The sequence below is a fragment of the Pseudopodoces humilis genome, chromosome 1 (assembly GCF_049639895.1).
Source record: "Pseudopodoces humilis isolate 2021_Gansu_Grassland_sample_001 chromosome 1, ASM4963989v1, whole genome shotgun sequence".
In the NCBI taxonomy this organism is placed as follows: domain Eukaryota; kingdom Metazoa; phylum Chordata; class Aves; order Passeriformes; family Paridae; genus Pseudopodoces; species Pseudopodoces humilis.
This window is the reverse complement of record NC_142200.1, coordinates 123525198-123546002: the sequence shown is the minus strand read 5'-3', so window position 1 is coordinate 123546002 and position 20805 is coordinate 123525198. Positions and strand designations below refer to the sequence as shown.

Genomic DNA, 20805 nt, shown 5'->3' with positions numbered 1-20805 from the left:
AAACTGTAGAAAACAAGACAAGGTGCCCTGAGTCCTTTATATCAGATAAGTAGAGGTTACACCTTTAACTGTTAGTATTTATCCAACAGAGTGCTCTGATTTGATTCTACCAGAAAGGATATGATGTTAGTCACTCTCAGGAATAAGCAATTGCACAACTCTGTTCCTTTAATCAATGCACCTCCCAAAAGCTTGAGCAGTAAATAGTGCATCATTCTTGTTTTCATACAGGGAATGCTCTGCCCTGATCCTGAGGTCAGCAGCAACTTTTCAGTGACTTGAATGGTGCAGGGTCAGGTCTCAAGTGACACAGGATTCAGCTGCTTACTTCTGGGTTTTTCTGTAACTTGATATTGCCGTGTACATAGTCCAGGAAAGGCCATGTGTAGGGATATGACATTACAACAGCTGGTAGGAGCAGGGGAACTGCTTTTTAATAGTCTGGATGAAAAAAAAGTTCTGTTTATCCACATTTTTCTCCTAAGGTGTATCACTAGGGAGTTTAATAACAACAAGACCAAAAGGAAGTCTTATGCAATAGTGCAAATTACAAATGTTATTTACAAAGTTCCATGCTTGGACATGTGAGGCTAGGCTGTTAGTCTCTAGAATGCTTTTCTTTCTACAGACTTGAAAGAGTGGTTTACCAAAAGAAATATAGTTACTCCCACAATATCCATAAGTTCTGTATCAATATTTTGGTCACTTTTGTCCTCACATAATTCACCTTACTTCATTTGATCGCATACAATTGTTCAAACCACATAACATAGTCAAATTCTAAAGAAGTAAGTAATGAAGTATTAAAAAACTGAGGGGAGAAGGCTGGTTTATCAAAATATCGTGCTAGCAATGAGCACTGTTTGCAGTTTGTATTAAATTAGTTCAATTAAGTGCATGACATATATTAACTGCACATAAATCAATTCAGTGGCCAAATAGTCTCCAAAGTCTCCTGATTACTCCCACCCAGACACCTTTGGGATGATTATTTCACTCTTCGCAGTGGATATAAAGACAGCATAAACTAGATCCAGTTAGGTGCCTAAAATAGGAAATAATTTATATTTTAAAAAATTTGTCACAAGCAAGTTGACGGGGATATAGTTATCTACCACATAGCTACTGAAAGAATGGTGCCAAGGTGTTTCTAAGAGCTTGTCCCCGAAACTCTCTTCTCCAAGAATGGCAAATCCTAGCTCTCATCTGTAGCCAAAGAATTGCTTATACATACCTGGGTGATATTACTGTAAAGCACATGAGTCTTGGTCACCCATCCTGAGCCAGTTCAAGCCTTCAGCTGGAGGAGCTGTTCTCCTGCTGATCAGTATGCAATGGAAGAATGTTGTTCCTCTCCTGCACCTTGCCTTCAAACAACGTATACACAATGGGAAGTCCCTGGAAGCAGGAAATTGGGATCTAAAAACCCTTGGAAAAGTGGAAATTTGTTTGGCCTCTGCTTTAATGACTAGGTTGTCCTCATTGGACTTATCTTATACTTGCCCTTGAAAACACATTCTTTTCCTCTTATAAATACATGACATTCATTAGGGCAGCTTTAAAATTAATTTTACTTAATTTTTCATTGTTGCACTTCCAAAAATGCCAGTTTTCAAATGCAGAAAATGTTAAATTTTCAAACTGTTCCTGTTTCTTTGAAGGATTTCATAAGGAAACTGACTTTCAATATGATTATTTTTTATATCATATTAAACTGACCATATGACCATTACAAATTTGGAAAATATAGGTGTACTAACTTGCAGAGCCACATAAAAAGTTTGTAGATTTTCTCATACTTCTGGAATCAGATTCTGTTGTTTTTTAAATTATATATTAAATAACCTATCATTAAGGTACCTTGCAATCCGAGCATTTTGATGATTCTATTTTACACTTAAGATGATAAAAATCACTAGACATTGCAACAATTTTATATAAATAACATTACTATGTTTCTGAAAATTTATTCTTAAATCCAATTCCATAGACAGAGGCACCTGTTACAGCTAGAGACTGAAAATACATGTTAATTAAAAGTAGGTTGTATAAATCTGAGATGTCTGTTAGACTGCCATTAACATCTTAAAGGAAAATTAATTGGGTAAAAAACCTGAACACAAACTTAAAACTCATTTTTAAATCCAAGTATTATTACTAGTTTGAAGCATCCAAGATGGACTCCATTTTTTAGCTACTTGACTTTCAGCACTTCTAAAAGGCTTGGAGTAAAAAAAAAAAGTTGGATGAGTGTGAGGAAAGAAAAACAACCTAGATCCAGTATTTTTGCCAGTCCTGCTGTTTGGAGACTCCCTCTACCATTTGTATTTAATTTTCCTATCTTAGTACACACCATCTTTCCAACAGCTTCTGAAAGACAAGACATGCATCTCCCCTGACATCACCCAGCAGGAAATTACCAGAAATTAAGGGCTCAGCCTTGCAAATATTTTGTCACGTGAGTGTCAGTGGGATACACACGTGTAAATCCTGGTTTGATCACTATCTAAAGTTGGCAACACAGGTGGATTCTGTAAATAATTCAGCCTAAACTGCATGACTGCATTATTCAACACATATATCAGCCAATTTTATTGAAGATGTTTCAACTCATAGTAGGTCGAGTTATTTTATCATGCTGTTTTTAATCATTTTCTTGCATCAACTACACATCCTCATGTAGCTGCATGTTATGAACACTGAATTTGCCACGACATGGAGATTCTGGTGTAATTCAATCATTACAGAAAAAATGTCATTCACATATGTTTATGTTTAGCTTCAATAAGAAGACAGTCAATCACTTTATACCAGGTTACATCAGATATGATTTTAATTATTCCTCTTGTGAAAAATACTTTTCACATATTATTAATAACAAAATCACTGCAAAATTAAATTAGTTTTACATGGTTTTTAAGAATTTGCAATCCTATGAATGTAAAAATCTATGCTGTGAATAGATATTTGATTTAAATTGGGAAGAAATGAAATATTTCATTAAAAAATCAAATAGAAATGCATATACCCCTTTAGGAATCTTTCAAACCTTCATACAAAAATCACAGATCTCTCATTTAATAAGTGAACTGATTGCAATTCAGCGTGATTCATGGTTGATTAATTCCAAGGAATTTAGAAGGTTATTCTAAAGTGCTGTTTCCATATTTAAGGTGATGTTAGATCTGGTCTTCAGTGGTGTTTATCTTTGAATGAAGTAATCCTCTTCATAATTTGGATTCCCCAGAATGCAGCACAGAGGGAAAACAAGACCTACAACATAGAATTTACAATGAGAATGAGAAACATTATATGAGGTTGGCCTGTTTCTGTTATTTTTTTTTTAATTTTTTTTTTTTAATTTTATTGATCTGTAAACATAATGAATGAGTTAAGACAGAGAACTTGAGAAAAAAAAACCCGCAAGAATTCTAGGTATATTGATATATTCATTTTAGCAAAACATGCTTTTTTCTGCTACACTTTGCTGTGGACATTCCTGTTGAATTCTGATAAATGATCTGAAGAATGCTGACACTGTAAGTTGCATGATAGGGTAAGAATAAACTTAAACAGGATATATAGCAAAAGAAGTATTCTAACTGCAATACAATACTTAAGTACTTATTCCTCAACCTGCTACAGAATGAGATAGAACCTACAGAATGAGATATAAGGTAGATTGGAAACAATTTAAAAGCACAATATTCTTTATCTTGTCCCTAGCTTTGTAACTTTTTTATTTGGTGAATTTATTGAGAGATCTAATAAATTGTTTTCAAAAGTTTATTTGCTGAGAATCGCATTAGGATAAGTAGGAAAGATTTCAGAGTAAAGTCTAAATTGGGTAATAGTTCTTTTGAGAACCCAAAATGAAGCAAGATAAAATGTGTATGCACACGTGTGCATGTGATATTTTGTATTTCAAATTTTATGAACTAAACCTTTGTCTTTCACATAGAAAAATTTCTCTAACTTGGAAAACTGCAAAATTAAGGCAGTTATTGATTACCGAAGTGATTTTTTTTTTCTGTGAGTAAAACAAAATAATTTGTTTATCCTGAAAGATATTTTAATAATGTAATTTTTTTTCTTGTTAAAAGAAACAGAATTTTGACAAGAAATTTTTGAGTCAGGTTGCAATATTTCTTTTTTCAGGTCAATCTGCAATCTAAAGGTGCTGACTAGGAGAGCTCTAATTTTAACATTAACATAATTTAACTTTCAATATTTAATAATGCATGGCCAAAGATCTACTTCTGTCTTTATCTACACAGTCACTCACTGAAGTACATGGGATCAGAATGTCCAACATAAATAATAAATTACCATAATACCCAAATGGTACTAACTTTTCATTCAGTGAAGGCAGTGTCTGCTCTGATCCCTCTCAGAATCTTTTTGGGACAGATACAGGCCTCATGTGACGTGTATGTTAGGAGTATGCTATGAATGCTTAGTAGCACAAGATAAACAGCACAATGTGGGAATAATTAAAATTCAAACAAGATAAAATTTAAATCCCCCAATTATCATTCAATTTTTATGAATTCTGTGGAGGAATGGCCGAACTCATCAGAATTCAAATTATTTTCATTGAAGGCTTTAATGCTACTTGAGCAGGGGTAGGCTTCCTACTGTGTTTAAAACCTCTGATGATGCTGTTGGCACTGTACTTATGGTCCTATTTGTAGAAAAGACCCATAAAGTGCTCACCAAAGGATTTTTTTGTAAGAGTTTCTAGGCAGGAAAGATTTAATTTCTTTTTATTTTCTTGCATTATCACAAACACCTTGTAAAGCTGTATAGCTTTATTTTTACAGCTATGCAAAGGAAAGTCTTTTTAAGCAGTACTGCAATCACACACTCAATGTTTTGTTAGATTTTTCTATGTTGAGATGCTCTGCAGAAGAAATCCAACTACAAATAACTATCTGTATTTCTGATCTGGCTGTTATGCAATTGAGATGAGTGTAAATCGTGATGTACATAAAATGATGACTTATATATAGCATGCTCTTAACTGTGGAAAACAACTTTGTTGTGCAATCTCCAGAAACAGAACTTATCCACTTGTCATAATTACTACTTCTTTTACACATTAATAAACTTCTTTCATTCCTCACCTCAGAAAGATCACTCCTATTCCTGGAAGATGCATTAAATATAGAACTATTTCATTTTCAGAAGCAGCACATTTAAGCACATTTAATGACTGAGGTGCAGGGCATTTGTAGGGGATTAATGACTGTTGGGAGATGATGATGATCACCTGAAGAAGCACAGCCATGGGCCATTAAGCCCCAGGAAATGTCCTCAGCTAAAGATGGTTATTGCTATTATAGCCTGAAAATGAACAAAATATCTCAGGTGAATTTCTCCTTTTTTAAATGAAGTGATGCAATTTCTTCTTTCTTAATTAAATTCTTTACTGTGAATTTCCTAAAGCACACAATCAATCCTTGTGGGGGAGTATTTCAAATTGCAGTTATTATATCCAGAATGGAAAATCATATACTGCACACTCGATCTGCAAAACTAGTTTGGCATCACAATTCTATAAAAGTATTGGTTCACTGCCTATCAATGTCAGGACTGCCACTACTTGATAGAAATAACTCCTTCAGGAAACAATAATGCTGCAAGGTTCAGGGAGGTGGAGGGGCTAAGAAAAACCCAAACATCAGGATAAAAAATTAAGGGGCCACATCCTTGCTTGCATGACAGCAATTCTGGCTGTCTGTACTGTTGTAATGCTGACCTGCCCTGAACAGAGCCAGCTGTATGGGGCTACCAAGCAGAAACTTGCTGTGTAGGTTGGAGTTCAGTTTCTTTTGATTGCTGCTACATATTTTAGAGTTACAAGGCTTGACCCCTTGAATGAATCGTGCAATCAGGTGATGTCAGGAATGGAAAGCTGAGACGGTATGTGCCAGAACTCTGAGCAGACAATAGTGTGGGCAGCAGGAAGCAGCAAAAGAGCATTCCACCAGGCAAGTTGAACTATAGTTGACCAGTATTTTTCTAATGCCCTTGAGAAAACATACTTCCTGAATCCTATGTGCAGATATTTTGTTATTTTCTACTCAACACTCTCACATGCTAACAAATTAGGGTTTCTTTGTGCTTTTTGGTTTATTTCACTTTCTAAATTATTTTCACAGAAATTCTCATTCCTTCTTCTATTAATATTTGTCCTTCAATAAAAATATTCACATATTGGTTTCATGATTCAGCTGGTTTTGAAATAAAAAGAGAGAATTTATACCTTTTTCTTTTTTAAACTGCACAGTTTCCCCCACCAACAATATGACATAAGAACAATAGTTTCACTTCTGTCTTAAAATTGCTGTGGACAGTAGACATATATGGAAGAAATCTAAAAGCAGGATTTCTCAAAACCCTATATTTAGCCAAGTTAAATGCAAACTTTTTGCCACCTTAATATAAACACTTGTTACATTTACCTGTTCAAGTAACTACAGATTAATTATAGAGTGTCCTTTAGACTGCTTGAAGAGTACAAATATTTACATTACCTCCTTTCATACAGTCTATTTCTATACAGCCCATATTCTCTCCCTGAATCGCAGAAGTGCAAATAACATTATTCACAAGAACAAAGATGGCTTAACTAATGGATTGACTGCAGGACTGAGTCTGCTCTTCACAGGAAATTCCCACTGGAGCAATCGAAGTTTATTAGGCTGTAAAGTACTTTAAAATCATTAGCTAAATTCAGGCACCCACTTCTGCATGATTAGCTTTGTTGCTGAACACTAATGTTGTTTTCTGCCATTTTTTCTTCTGTAATGTCTTTGTATATCTGAGATGCCTAGACATGATGTCTTCCTTTCCTCCTGCAGATTTCATCTGGATAGAATTAGAAGGCTTTAGACACTGGTCTAAAAATGTAGACAAATGTCCAAAGATAGTTCTGCTTTAATGAGGGGGAAGAGTCTCAACCCACACCACCTCAGATCCTTTCCAGCCTAAATCATTCAATGATTCTCTGACATTTCTCAGATTCTGCCCATACATATTCACTCCAAATTTTGCTGCAGAGACAATCTGCAACTCTTTGGAGTACAAGATCATATGAATGTGCATGCTTATTATACTGAATTCTCTGAACACCTCTGTGCTGGATAATGTATTCTTAGCTCTGGAAAGGGCTAGGAAAATCAGCACATCCATATACTTCATTAGGTTTGCTGTTCACATCATAAAGTGGACCTGGTACTGGCAAATATGATAAATAATTAGTCCTCTCAATGTGATGTTGAGCATTGTCAACGTGATGTTAGAGTAGTTTAACTGTTACAAAACAAGCATGATTAAGACTCTTTTTATGTTCTTTATATACAAATTTGGACATAGCTTCTTCATGGGTACGAGACATAACTTCATACCATCAACAGTAATGATAGTGTAATTTTTAGACTTTGTCTGAGAAGGCTGTCTGGGTAATGTCACTGTCCTTTTCAACTGGAGATAGAGATCATAAGCTGATACAAATGCTGAAAAATTGCTAATATTAACAACAAAATGATTGAACAAACTAGTCCAGATTTCACAAGTACCCAAATGACGCATTTTTCACCAATACCATTATTTTACCCCTCATTTCTCTACAGATGACTGTTGCAGTTGCTGAAATACACAGAGGAGATAGAAAGTTTATGTCTCATAAGTGGGGGAAAAGGTTCACTATTTCTGGAAGTCAGGATTTGGATAACAAATGCATGGATTTTCTTTCTCAGTACAATGTTTGGAGACAAGCAGTCTGAGGCTGGTAGAGAAATGCCATAACATTACAAGCAAATACAGAAATCACTAATCCTGTACAGTGCACAGACCAAGAAGACTGCACTTCAAAAAAAGTTGCAATAATAATAGATGGAAAGAGAAGCTAGGAAACAGGAAGGTTCCTCCTCTGTGTGATGACCTTTATACTTGGAAATATATGCAGATGAAAGTGGGAAGCCAATTTCTCTTTTTTTTTGGTGAAGGAACTATGGATTCAAGGCAACAGGCACAGCTACATTAATAGTGGCTTGATAGATTTTGCTCAAGATTTCTGTAAAAGTAGCAGATATTTTGAAATTCTCCACAAGGGTTCATGACACACCTTCAGACTACTGGTGCAGCAGGTCTCACAGATCCAGCATGCCCCTGACCTAGAACAAGGTGCGTATCTGATGTCCCTCCTCACTGCAGGGAAGGTGGAACCAGACTTTCTCTGGACGTCCCTTCCAAGCCAAACTATTTTATGACTCATGACTAAGACTCCTTTGGCACACACAGGATTTATCCAAGTATCTTCAACACTCTCAAAGCATATTGATAGTTCACTCACAGTGGTTTCTTCTCTTATGACATATCTCATTGGTTTAATACTTCACTATTAACAAATAATGAGAAAATAGGGAAGATATATACACCTCCTTTTTATTCTGTTAAATGTTTTAAACATTCCTTCTTTTATTAAAATATGGTCTGAGACTCTAAATCTAGATAATGCATGAAAACATAGGCTGCAAAAGCCCAAATACTTTAAAAGGCTTATATTACCTACCCAGAAAAGACAAAGAAAGATCTGGAGAAAGAATATCTATTTCTCAGTTGCTTTCACAGCTGGACACATCCCCAGTATGAAATCAAGTGCACTGCAGAGATGCCTGAGCTAGCAAGCACATAAGCTGCTAAATCTCAGCACAGCACCAGCTTGACTCTGTCTTTCCTGGCATTGCACACAAGCTAGCAAGTCACATTCCTCAGTTAAATACATGGGGGTTTTTACACAGGCAGTGCAATTGCAGTTATATTTAGACCTCAAATGGCTTATGTGCAAGCAGCATGTTATCTAGCATCATGTCCTTCACTCAGGAGAAGCCAGTCCACTACCTCTCAAATCACTTGTGTAGATAAATGTATCCTATTGAACTGTTACCTATGAAATACCTTCTCTCTTGAGTCACGGAATAATTCACAACCTAAGCACCAGGATTAGGAAGATTTTACCTCATTCCCCAAAAGGCAAAAATAGTTACTGAAGTGGGAAGCTTTCCAGTCAGTCATATGAATAGGAATTCCAAAATATGTTAATAATTATTAAATCTTCACCTTGTGATGAGCTAATGCAAACTGAAGACACTATCAACATCATACTGATTAACACGTATATAAACTCTGTATCATTTCAGTACAAAATGTATCTTATAATATTTTATTGAAACATCTGAGAATACTTTCCCCAGTGTTACCTAATTCCATCTATAAATTTCTAGATCATCATAAAATGTTTATCTATTTCAAGTTGACCTCAAAGTAAAACCATGTTAAAGAGAAAAATCCTTTTTGTCATTTAAAAACATTTAAGAATAACTTCTGAACAAAGCCTGTTTCATACTTTTGCAACTTTTGCAAAAAAAGAAATTGGTGTTTAGAATATATCTATCATAATCCGAGCTTAAAAGTTTCATAAAACCTGTGAACAAAATTTACAATTCTAGAGCACAAGAATATTTTAAAGCTTCTTTCATACTGCTTTAGTTCTGTTTCTAACAAAACAGTTCTAAAAAACAAGTTCAAAGATCAACGGTTTCAGAAGATCTTAATTCTGAATGTCACCTTTGGTATTTTAGATGTTATGAATTTTTCAGCCTCAATTTAACCCCAAATTTGAGAAACAAGAGCCATGGAAATTATCTCAATTATTATATGATAAATCCACAATTAAAAATAAGGCTTTCAGAAAAGTTAACAAAACTGATAGTAAAACAAAATTAAAAACTTAATCAACGAGTAAACGTACCAGTTTAATCTGTTGCAGGCTAACAGGCCAAATGAGATTGAGAGACTTATTAAGAGTTGCTCATTGCAGAAATGAAATATTTGAGATAGTCCTGTCTCAGTTTGGCTGAAGTTGTTGAGTTTATTTTAAACATTTAAACTGGAGTTCTATCCATTGAGATGAAACATCTCATTTACTTTTACACCTGTCAGCAGCTGTAGCATAATTGCATATACCCCACTGCATCATTTCTAACTCAAACACAACTTGGAGGGTTAAACAGACATCTGCAAAGAAGCATTTCACTTCAGAAGATATAATTTAATTTATATATAAAGAACAGTTTAATCTTCCTTATTAAAAAAAAAAATGAAGCTCATTTTACTTTAATTGATAGATTACTCCACAGATCTTATATTTTATCAAATTTATATTGTTCTCTTAGGCTTAAATAATTGAATTCTTTTAAATTCAGTATTCTAAATGAGAAAGGCTGTACCTATATGTAAGAGTAAGGGTATGTTTTTTCTATGGTCATGGCTGTAAGAAATGTTTAGTACCATACTGTTTAATCCTGCTTTGAAGAAAGTTTTGCTTAAAAGATGGGAGAAATTCATTTAAAGGAGCAATGCAAAAGGAAGCTCTCCTTTATGCCTTAATCCTTGCTTGAAAATACAGGAAAATTACAGCTACAGGAAAAAAAAAAGTTTGAACATGGAAGAAAACTTGCAAAACATAATATTTCAAAATTTGGACAAGATAGTACCTGGCTGTGTAATATTTTCCAAAGAGGCATCTACAGACACAGTTCAATCTCTTCAATACTTTCATTTTTATTTCAGTTTAATACAATACTATACTGAAGCAATTCAGTGTCCAATCTCTCCATTATTAGCAGACATAAAATATTCTTTGTTTCTATATGGATGCCTTCATTTCACAGTGTAGCTGCAGTGCATAACCACCCTGGCAGGTGGTGAAGAAAACCAAGAGCACTCTGTCAGCCTAAAGAGCTCTGACAAAGGTGCTGCAAAATGATCTCTACTCACTGGTATACTAAATATCCTCTTGAGAGAAGACTGGTCAGCTATGAGCTCCAAAATGGAAATTTTTCCATTGTATGTGGGGAAAAATATTAAAAAAGTAATCCCAGCCTTTTCAGTATAACCCACAGACATTAGATCACTGATGGGAAAAACTTTGCTGCAGATGTTGAAAAGACGTGCTGGGGAAAAGCTGGCTACTGTGACCAACAGCAAACGTGAAAGAAAGGATTAAGAATGTGCAGAGAGGGATAAAACAATTGAGTGACAAGAAGGGATTTCCAGTACAGTGAGTAAACACCAGGAAAGTATTCAAGACAAGCAGGGGAAGATCAAGGCTAAAAGTCATTCTAGATGAAGATTGCTCTTCAAGCAAACATGTAATAAGGAGAAATTAATCCTTTAATTGAAAAATGGAGAGCACAGAAGTCTGTTCTCAGCATTAAAAAAAAAATCAAGTACACCAATTTCTGAATGAATGAGTCAATATTCAGTGATACCACAAAGGAAAAAAACTTGCCATTGAAGATGCACGTCCATGTTAAAGATGGAACACAGCCATCCTGCTGGCCAGCCCTCTTTTAAGGCCAAAGGCAGTAAACTGTGACTGTTTTTCAGTTTTTAAGTTCAAGGAGAAGAAAAATATGCTGAGGTTGATCCAGCCCTCTGTCCATTCCCTTACATGGAAAAGCAGATATCCTGGCTGTTGGTTTCTCTCTTCCCTGCTCTCAAGATTCTTCCTGTGGTATGGTTTGTTGTTTCTGTTCTTACCTGGGTAAACTCCCATTTATTCCAAAAGCTCATCATCTTTCCATTATATAAAATAAGTTGTTATTGACATTAACAACGGATGTATTCAAATGAGATAAATCATTCATATTCCTACTTATTATGTCAAGCCAATATAGTTGTATTGTTTAATTAGGTTAGAAAAAAGCCCAAACTTCATGGAAGTAATCTATGTGACTTTTTACTAGTAAAACTAGGGGACTATGGTCCAAATGAGACTTCTGTATGGAAGGTCCAACTCAGCTGGAGAAGAAACACCCAGAAAGGAAGAATCAAAAATTATATCACAAAATGAAAGAGAAACCAGAATTTTGATGAAAAAATCAGGCACTTAGAACATTTCTAAAATATAAAAACAAAAGAAAAATTCAAATGCCTCTCTTTTCCTGGAAAATCTGAGATTCATAATAGCTATTTAAAAATCTGGAGATGCTGAATAAAACATATAATTGGGTAGAGATGGGAGACACTAGAGAGAAACCAAATACACAGATATCCTATGAGGAATAATCATTAAGGAGTACATCAGAAAAAAAATGGAGTTTTAGAGTCATTCACAAACAAAACATGTCTCAAACTAAAAGTGCTGATACAAAAAGATGTCAGTATCAATGTGAAAGATATTAATAGAAGATAATATAATATATATTATATTATTTTATATTATGTTTTATATATTAATTATATAAAATAAGCATTTAATATACTGAGCCAGCCTACTGAAAGGTGGTGAAATCTCTAAGGAAAACATAGATAAGCTGGATATAGTCATGAAGTAGACTATAAGAATTATAGAAAGGTTTAGGAAAAGGGACCTGTAGGAAAGCTTGAAGCAATTCTGCTGTGTATTCTTGAGAAAACAAAAATACACATTGGGGGAGTAAGATCAATCTTTTGACATGTAAAAGACTAATACAAATAGGAAAGATGGTAAACTAGTGCTTAGGGTAATGGAAACAAAAGCCAAGCTTTTTCTAACCAAAATTTTCATTAGATAATGGATGGTTTAAGGATGATAAAGCACTTGAATCATCTATGTATGGAAGTTGGTCTGTAAATGGTTAGACAGGCATATGTCTATCGTGTGGCTGTACTTGATCTTTCTCCAGTGAAGGATCTCTGCCAGTCTGGTATTTCTGTTTATTCACAATGAATACAAAAGCACTCTCCACCTCTAAATAACTTTTTTTCAGATCTACATTGCCAGCAGTGGTCAATAAAGTTATGTCAGCTTAGTACAGGGGACAACCATGATTTAACAACTCTTCTTTTGCAATAACCAACCTTGTGCAAGACTTCACCAATTGCAGTCTCAGATGTGGTTGTCACCTTAGAAAAAGTATGAAAAGCAGAACCTGATGCTTCTTTCTCCCCCTCTGCAGCTTCTGGCATTGAATGTGGCTGAAGCTGCTTCCCATCAGAGAAGTCACAGGACTATTACACTCAGAGATCAGTTTGCATTGCCTCTTCAGACAATAGCTGCAAAGGCTGATGGCAGAAGCATGAGCTAATTCAATCCTATTTTACACTCAGCATACTCTACACTAAAGCCACGGGACTGGATAGTAAAAATCATTTGCCTTTAAGACTGAAAGAGTAATCAAGTAGTTATGGTAAAAGCCTGGAATTCTGGGCTATTCAATCTGCATACTTTGCCATAGATTACACAGCACAGGGCAAGACATCTAGTCTTTGTAGCTCCTTAGGTGTTAAAAAAAAAAAGGTGACTCTGTTTCCCCAAAAAGAGTTACTTTCCAACCTCTCTTTTACTAAAATCCAAAATAGTTTCATTTACTACAGTAATTTCTGAGAAGACAAAGACATTTCAAAAAGACATGGATTTGGCCTTCTGTGTTTTCTTTTCTGACAACCCTCATATCAATAATAATTAATCTGTTTTTGTTTATTTTTAATCTCAACAACAATGTACTTGGATAAATACAACAGACATCCTTAAAAATCAGATAATTGCAAGCATTTTTTATGTTGCTCCAGCTATTGAGCAATCTTAGTTCCATAAGTCATGGCACTGACCACATGAAGAGCTAAAAATGGTGTGAGAATTTGTTTCCGTCTCATGATTATATTGGTTTTAAAAAGTCACAAATCACAGTAATGTGAACAACGGCAGAATGCTGGAAAAAATACCAATCCAGGCTTCAGTTTTATAGCAACATATCCTTTTCTAATTCCAAGTTTTTGGGTTGGGTTTTTGTTTTGGGGTTTCTCCTCCCCTACATTGAACCCTGAATTAAAAAGCATGTTGTGCCCTGAATATGCTCGTCTTGGAAAGGCTATTTGGTATTGCTGTATTTGTATGTCAAAGGGAGGACTGAAGTCTGAACAATTGTTAACCTCTCCCATGGTGAGCTAATAAAAGGTCAGAGACCCATATGTGGCTTGCAGCCTGGGGAATTTCTCTCAGTGTTTTGCCAGGGATGGGACTGTCTGAATGATTTCTCTCATAAGTTTTAAGCCATAAACTGCATCCTACTTGGCTTGCTGTGCCAAAACTGGACCCAAGGGTATCCAAAGTCTTTGCTGATGGGAAAAAATGAGTGCTTCCTATGGAAGCCACAGATGTTTTCCTGAGAGAGAGAGAGAGAGAGAAAGCACAGATGCTCAAATATTTTTTTACTTTCCATTTCTGACTACCTGTTCTGGCAGCAATTCCAAGAAAGAAGGAGGACAGAGGCAGGCATCCAGCTGCTTTCAATAAACCTTGGCAGCACAGGTAGTGAATGCCTAAACACTAAAAGTGTTCAAAACCAAATTTTTTTTCTGGATTTCAAACTATGAAAGAGGAAGTCCTCCTCATCTTCCTATTTTGAGCAGAAATTTAGTGATCAGGATAATTAACCTAGATATGAAAGCAGAGAATTTTTAACTATTGAAAAGATATCACTCAAAAAGTGGATGTCTGTATGAATATAAATATATACATACATAGACATTCAAGAGACTCTATAAAGTGCATATATCCTATGCATTTTATAGAAAGATTTGTTTCTTCCATCAGACAGTGAATAGGCTGATTGTCACAATATGGATTTGATTTTGCATTGTGGGGCCACAGTTATCCCCAGTGTAACTCTGAAATCAAAGAAAACACTTATGCAAATATTATAAATTTATTTGACCCAGAATTGTATTTACATCAGCTACCTCAGAAATTTCATCAAGTTAATTACATCTGGATGAGGATTATGATATTGTTTAGTAATTATTCATACCTGCAATGTTTTTGCCTACACATATTGACCTTCAAAGATCCTCCAGAAGTCTCTGTTTCTGTTCTGGACAGGCTACATAGCTGGTTTGAAACCTTTATACTGCCATTGTTCAACACTTTTCTCCAGTTCTACCTTTTAAAGTATTATGTAAGTATTTCCTAAAAGGGATTAATTAGTCCAGTTAGAACACAGTAAAAAATTGTAAGTGGAAACTGAATAGCAGATTGCTATATCTGGTAAGTAAACAGCAGAACAGCACATATGTAAGACTGCAAGCCCCCTGGATTTAATGGTTAGCCATTGCTCAATTAACCAGCAGAAGTTAAATTTACCAGTTTACCAGCTCACCAGTTTATTTGCTTATTTTAGGGACAGCTCTGTCCATCTCATTCATAGCTGCACCTGTTTGCTACCTGCATTCAGTGCCTGTCCCTCCTATTACACCTTTTTTATTACAAAATGGTAAAACATTTGTCTATCAACACAGGAAGTGAGCAGATGAACACTGATGTCTGCAAAATCTTTGGGAAAGTGCTTTGGGAAAGAGTAGCTTTATAAAAGTGCTAATTTTCCCAACAGACAATCAAAAGGGCATTTTCTCCACAAGACATCTGAATGATGTTCACTTCAAGACACATCAGGCTGCTTGAACAGCCACTGAGCACTCTTCCTCAGAGCAATCCCTCTCCACCCAATTGCTCATCAAGACCTTTCACTTACATTCAATCCCCCAAATTTTTTGGGTTTTATGTCTTGATTGCTACCCAGATACCAGACACACATCTGCTCAGGGATCAAAATATATTGCAATGTTCCAGCTGCTGTCCTAGCCCGTACAGAGCAATAGCTTTGGCTTGATAGTTTCCACAAAGGTACTGTTGTTGAGTCTCTGAGAACTTCAAACCAGAGAAGCTTTAAAGCTGGTGAAGCCAAGTCAAACATGGAAGATAAAATATTTCTAAAGCATAATGATAAGAAGTTAGATCTTCTCTAGGTGGTGATCTCATAGCTTAACCATGTAGGCTTCTGCTCCCCTCTTAAGAGACAGAAACCATCAGCAAGATGGACCATGTATGAATCCTTCTAGGAAAGAACAAGAGGAAGAAAGTGGTTTCACTTGACCAAGCCATGAGAAGTCAGCAAGAAAGTCATGAATTCAGAAAAAGAATTATCGTATCTAAGCCACACCTTGCCTAAAACTCTCCAAACAAGGAAAGGTGTTATGGGAATCTTGCTGTCTGTATAATACACTTGAATTTGATTCTACCATGTCTCACTCCAGCTTCGCAACTCATGTATTGCACTTCCAAAAGCATCAGTGCAAGACCTTTCTGATTTCTTGTCCCATTACTTTTAAAACAGAAACTCATACTCTAGCAGCTAAAAAGTGAGCAATACTCCCTTTTTTCTCCAAACTAATTGACAGAGGTCTTTAAAAGTGTCAGGTGTCTGCCCAAGATAAAGCATCCCTTTGTGACAATAAGAATCAATCCCTAACTACCTATTTAAATGTAAGAATGAAACCATTTTCAATTGTTCATTAAGAATCAAAGAGGTTTTTCCAATGACTAATTAATCTAGGTAATAGTTAAGTTTATATCTAGTTTTAGTTTAATTATTTGAAATATTTTGCTGTGCTAGCTGTTTTAATTTTTTTCTACTCTTAAATTAATTCATAATGAAACCTTTCATATTTACTGAAATTATCCCTTTTTTACATCCTTCAAGCTCTCTCAGAACAGAAGCTTTTTGCAGTCACATATCAGCCATATCATTCTTTCAGCAGTATTACAAAAACAAACTGCTTTTTTCTATTTTGTGTAAGCCTGCATAATTAAATACTGAATAATACAGAAATATGGGGAAAAAAGCATGTTATCATTATAATCATTAGAACAAGAGAATGAAAGGAAACAGGATTACAGAAGTGTAGACATAGCTCTGACAAAAAAAAAAAATATATATATATATATATGTGATATAAGAATTAATCTTACAACCCTTACTCATAAAATAATGTTACAGAAGTCTGTAGGAAGACAGACATTAAAAATACAGCATTAAGCATGAAAACCTGAAAGAAATCCACTGATTTTTTCAACAATGAGAACAAATATTACATCATAAAAAATTAAGTCCAAATGAGTAAAATAGCTCAGCAATAAGATAATCTTATAGAATAATCATAGGCACATCTGTATGATGACAGATAATAGAATCTGAGGAGAGGCTACTACAGACAACTTGGAATATGGCACTGAGTCATATGATTGTTAAAGAAAATACTGTAAGATACCACAAGATTAGTCTATCTAAGGAATTTACTACTGATATCATAATGACACCATCATGGAACAGCTCCTTTATTTTTGAATAAAGGAGAAGCTAAATGGTTAAAAAAGTTGCTTAAAAGCACCTCCACCTGCTGCTAACCAGAGAAATGAAATGAAAGAGCTACCTATAGATTCAAAAAAGCTTATTGCAGTCTACAGTTTTATGTAAATGCATTTAGGGACAGAGACAAAAGTGAAGACGAACCGAACAAGTCTGAACAAAGACGTATTTTGAATAGACAACCACGAGTTTTTCATTAAGTAAACCCACACAATTATCTAATTGTTCTATCTGTAACTAGCAGCTTTCTGTGGGACTCTCTTACAGGGCTGAATCTAATCCACAGACAATAAACTGGATCAATTTGCTTTACTGTGCTCATTGGGCTATGAGCCATGCTAAAATACTGAGCAACTGGAGTATGGGGAGTGACTCCTAGATGTTCTCTTCATCCACACAGTGTGAGCTGGACCTAGTATCTTCCAAAAGGCTGTAACAGTGGTAAAGGCCACTTTCTGATAGTATTTTATTTCCAAAAAAAGCTTTGAATGGGCTTCTTAAGTTGTTCTGCCACACACATTCATAAGAACACTTAATAATTGAAAAGTGAAAAATTTATTCTTTGTAGTTTTGTAAAATTGCCAAGTAGTTAGTTTTATGTTGATTCCTACGTGAATTTATACTCAGTACTGAAATATAATTGTCTGGAAAATGTGAGATAGCATTTATTTATATATCTTTAATATAGCTGACCAATTTTAGAGTAAAAAGACATATGCAAAACCAATTAGACCTATATTAATGATTTTATCTCCATAACCCCATATTCTCTTTATGAAGCACTGTACTGAAACATAATTTAAAAACCAAATCAAGTAAGAGTTCCATTCTGATGGTGTAAAACCTTAACCAGGGAATTGTGCAGAATGTGTGGTTCATTAAAAAAGAGATAAAATTTGTAATATGACGTATATATCTGGAATTAGGAAATAATGGTAAAGACATATATCTATCATTATTCTGTCAAAATGCACTAAGACTCATGTGGGATTGATACAACTGAAGCCTATTACTGAGATGAGGAGAGGAAGAACTTGTGAACCTAAAAGATCTAGCTCTGGATTTGAGCATGCTTTCTACGGTGTTTTAGCATTAAAAAAAAAAAGCAGTTGAAAAGGATTTATCTTCATAAACAGCTTTGCTATGTTTACGTAAGGTATGTTCAGATTTACAAAAATAATTCCATTCAATACATTTCACGTCTTCTGCTACACAAAAATCTTAGGCAATATATTAATCAAAATTACTTGTCTATTTCTGTCTGGATTCTGCTTCTCCTGCAGATCATGTCCTATTATAAATCCTTGATGTGCCTGCATCATACTATTAACTCAATTTTATCTTTGTTAAACACACATCTAACCTTGTATGAAGACATCCTATTGTATTCCAGATTTCTACCCTGTAAAAATCTGACGACTGGACAACTTTTGGGAAGGCAGTACCTGAGAAGCCTCCAAGAACAGCCTCTCCTCTCTTGAGCCCAGTTGAGCTCATCTGGTCCATCAATTCTAATACAATACTTTTTATGAACCGGCAACTAGGCAAAACCACACATAGGTTTAACACTACCCAACCATGCTGATTCTCCAGCTGACACAATCAGAAAGAAATTAACAGCTTTGTTGACTGGGAACATTCTTTGGCATAAATACTGAATTCTCTTGGAAAAACTGTCTGCTCATGGCTTAGATAGATACATGCTTTTTTCTTGGTAAAAACACCTGTCTGAATGACTGGTCACAAAAGAAAATGGTGGAGTATGGAGTTATATCCAGCTAGTAGACAGTCACAAGTGGTGTTCCTCAGGGCTCAGTCTTACAGCCAATTTCATCCATATCTTTATCTTTATTTGGGGAGGGGACCATGTGTACCCCTCTGTCACTTTGTAGATGACACCTAGATCAAAGGCAATGTTTGATCTGTTTGGAGGCATGAAGGCTCTGCAGAAGGATCTGGACATGCTTGATTGACGGGATGAGACCAACTGTATGAGGTGAATCTTCAAGAAAGCAAAGTGCTAGATCCTGCACCTGAGTCTCAACAACTCCAGGAAGCACTGCAGGCTGAGGGCAGAGTGCCTGGAAAGCTACCCAGTGGAAAAGGACCTGGGAGTGTTGCTCAACAGCTGGCTGAACATGAGCTGTCAGTGTGTCCAGGCAGCCAAGAAGGCCAATAGCATCCAGGTATGCATCAGAAACAATGTGGCCACCAGGACCAAGGCAGTGATTGTCCCTCTGTACTTGGCACTGGTAAGGACACTTTGAACCCTGTGTTCAGTTTTGGGTTCCTCTCTACACGAAAGACATTGAGGCACTGGAGCAAGTCCAGAGAAGGGCAAGAGAGCTAGTGAAGGGTCTAGAGCACAAGTCCTAAGAGAAGCAGCTGAGGCAGCTGGCATTACTTTTGTCTGGAGGAAGATGAGGCTCAGGGGGGACCTTATTGCTCTCTACAGCTGAAACAAGGATGTAGTAAGGCATGGGATCAGTCTCTTCTCCCCAAAAGCAGCAAGACAAGAAGGAATGGCCTCAAGTTGTGCCAGAGGAGGTTTAGATTGGATATTTGGAAAAATGACTTGACCAAAAGCGTTGTTAAGCACTGGAACAGCCTGCCCAAGAAAGCAGTGGAGCCATCATCCATGGAGGTATTTAAAAGATTTGTGGATGCTTACAGATGGGGTTTAGTGCTGGACTTAGCAGTGCTGCATTAACACTTGGCCTCCATGACCCTAGACATTTTTTCCAACCTAACTGATTCTATGATTTTATGGACTAAGTTCCTATTTCTCAAGAAATAGCAAGCAGGCAAACCACTCTACCAGTGCTCAGTCAAATATAGGTCTGAATTCCAGGAATGTTAGGTTGCCATACAGAGGACAGAGAAGATGTGCAATCTGCCATCGCCAGGGCCAACATGTGGTGGAAGAAGCAGCATTCAGAAAGAATCAACTCTTGTCCAATAGATGAAGATCAGCACAAGGAAAGCTTATTTACTCATATTGAGCCAGTAATATCTTCTTAATGTTAAAGAGATGACAAAAAGCTAACAGGTCAGCAACATCTGCGTCTTGATATAAAAACCCTGTTAAGTTTACAGAAGTTAAAAAGTTAGGCTCTTGGGACACATGACAAATAAACATATAAAGCCCTCTTGCCTCTTCCCCAGAACAGCAGTAGAAATCTCATAACTTTATTTTTGCTTCTCTTCTAAGGAATATGCTTCTCAAACACAGATGGTTATGACTCCCCTGATACTTCTATTTTTTCTTCTCATTGTTACACTTGACATCTTGCTCTTGCACCAAAAACTGCAGCATCAACAGCCTTAAAATAAACAATAACCCCCTGCTGGTTTTAGTTCTTCCTTCTTCAATCATTTTATCTTGTGAAGATAAGCTGGCGCTTGTGTATTAATGCCTGGCCTGGAATTACACTTGTTGTAGGAACTACATGAATGTACATATTCTGTATGAGACTCTTACCCCTCAAATAACCAGTTCCTGTCTTGGACAGCTCACATTGGACCAAACCTATGAAGATGTAGATAGTGA

The 20805-nt window shown here is 35.8% G+C and overlaps 1 protein-coding gene across 2 annotated transcripts in view; it reads right to left on the bottom strand.

Annotated features, from left to right (window-relative positions):
• Positions 1 to 2561: 2561 nt before the first annotated feature.
• Positions 2562 to 20805, bottom strand: part of AGMO (alkylglycerol monooxygenase) — a 185430-nt gene continuing 167186 nt past the window's right edge. For both annotated transcript variants that reach the window (XM_005518842.3, XM_014248437.2), the window contains one exon: positions 2562 to 3273. In XM_005518842.3, coding sequence (XP_005518899.1) covers positions 3193 to 3273 — 81 coding nt within the window. In that variant the 3' untranslated portion in view covers positions 2562 to 3192. The remainder of the gene's footprint in view (positions 3274 to 20805) is intronic.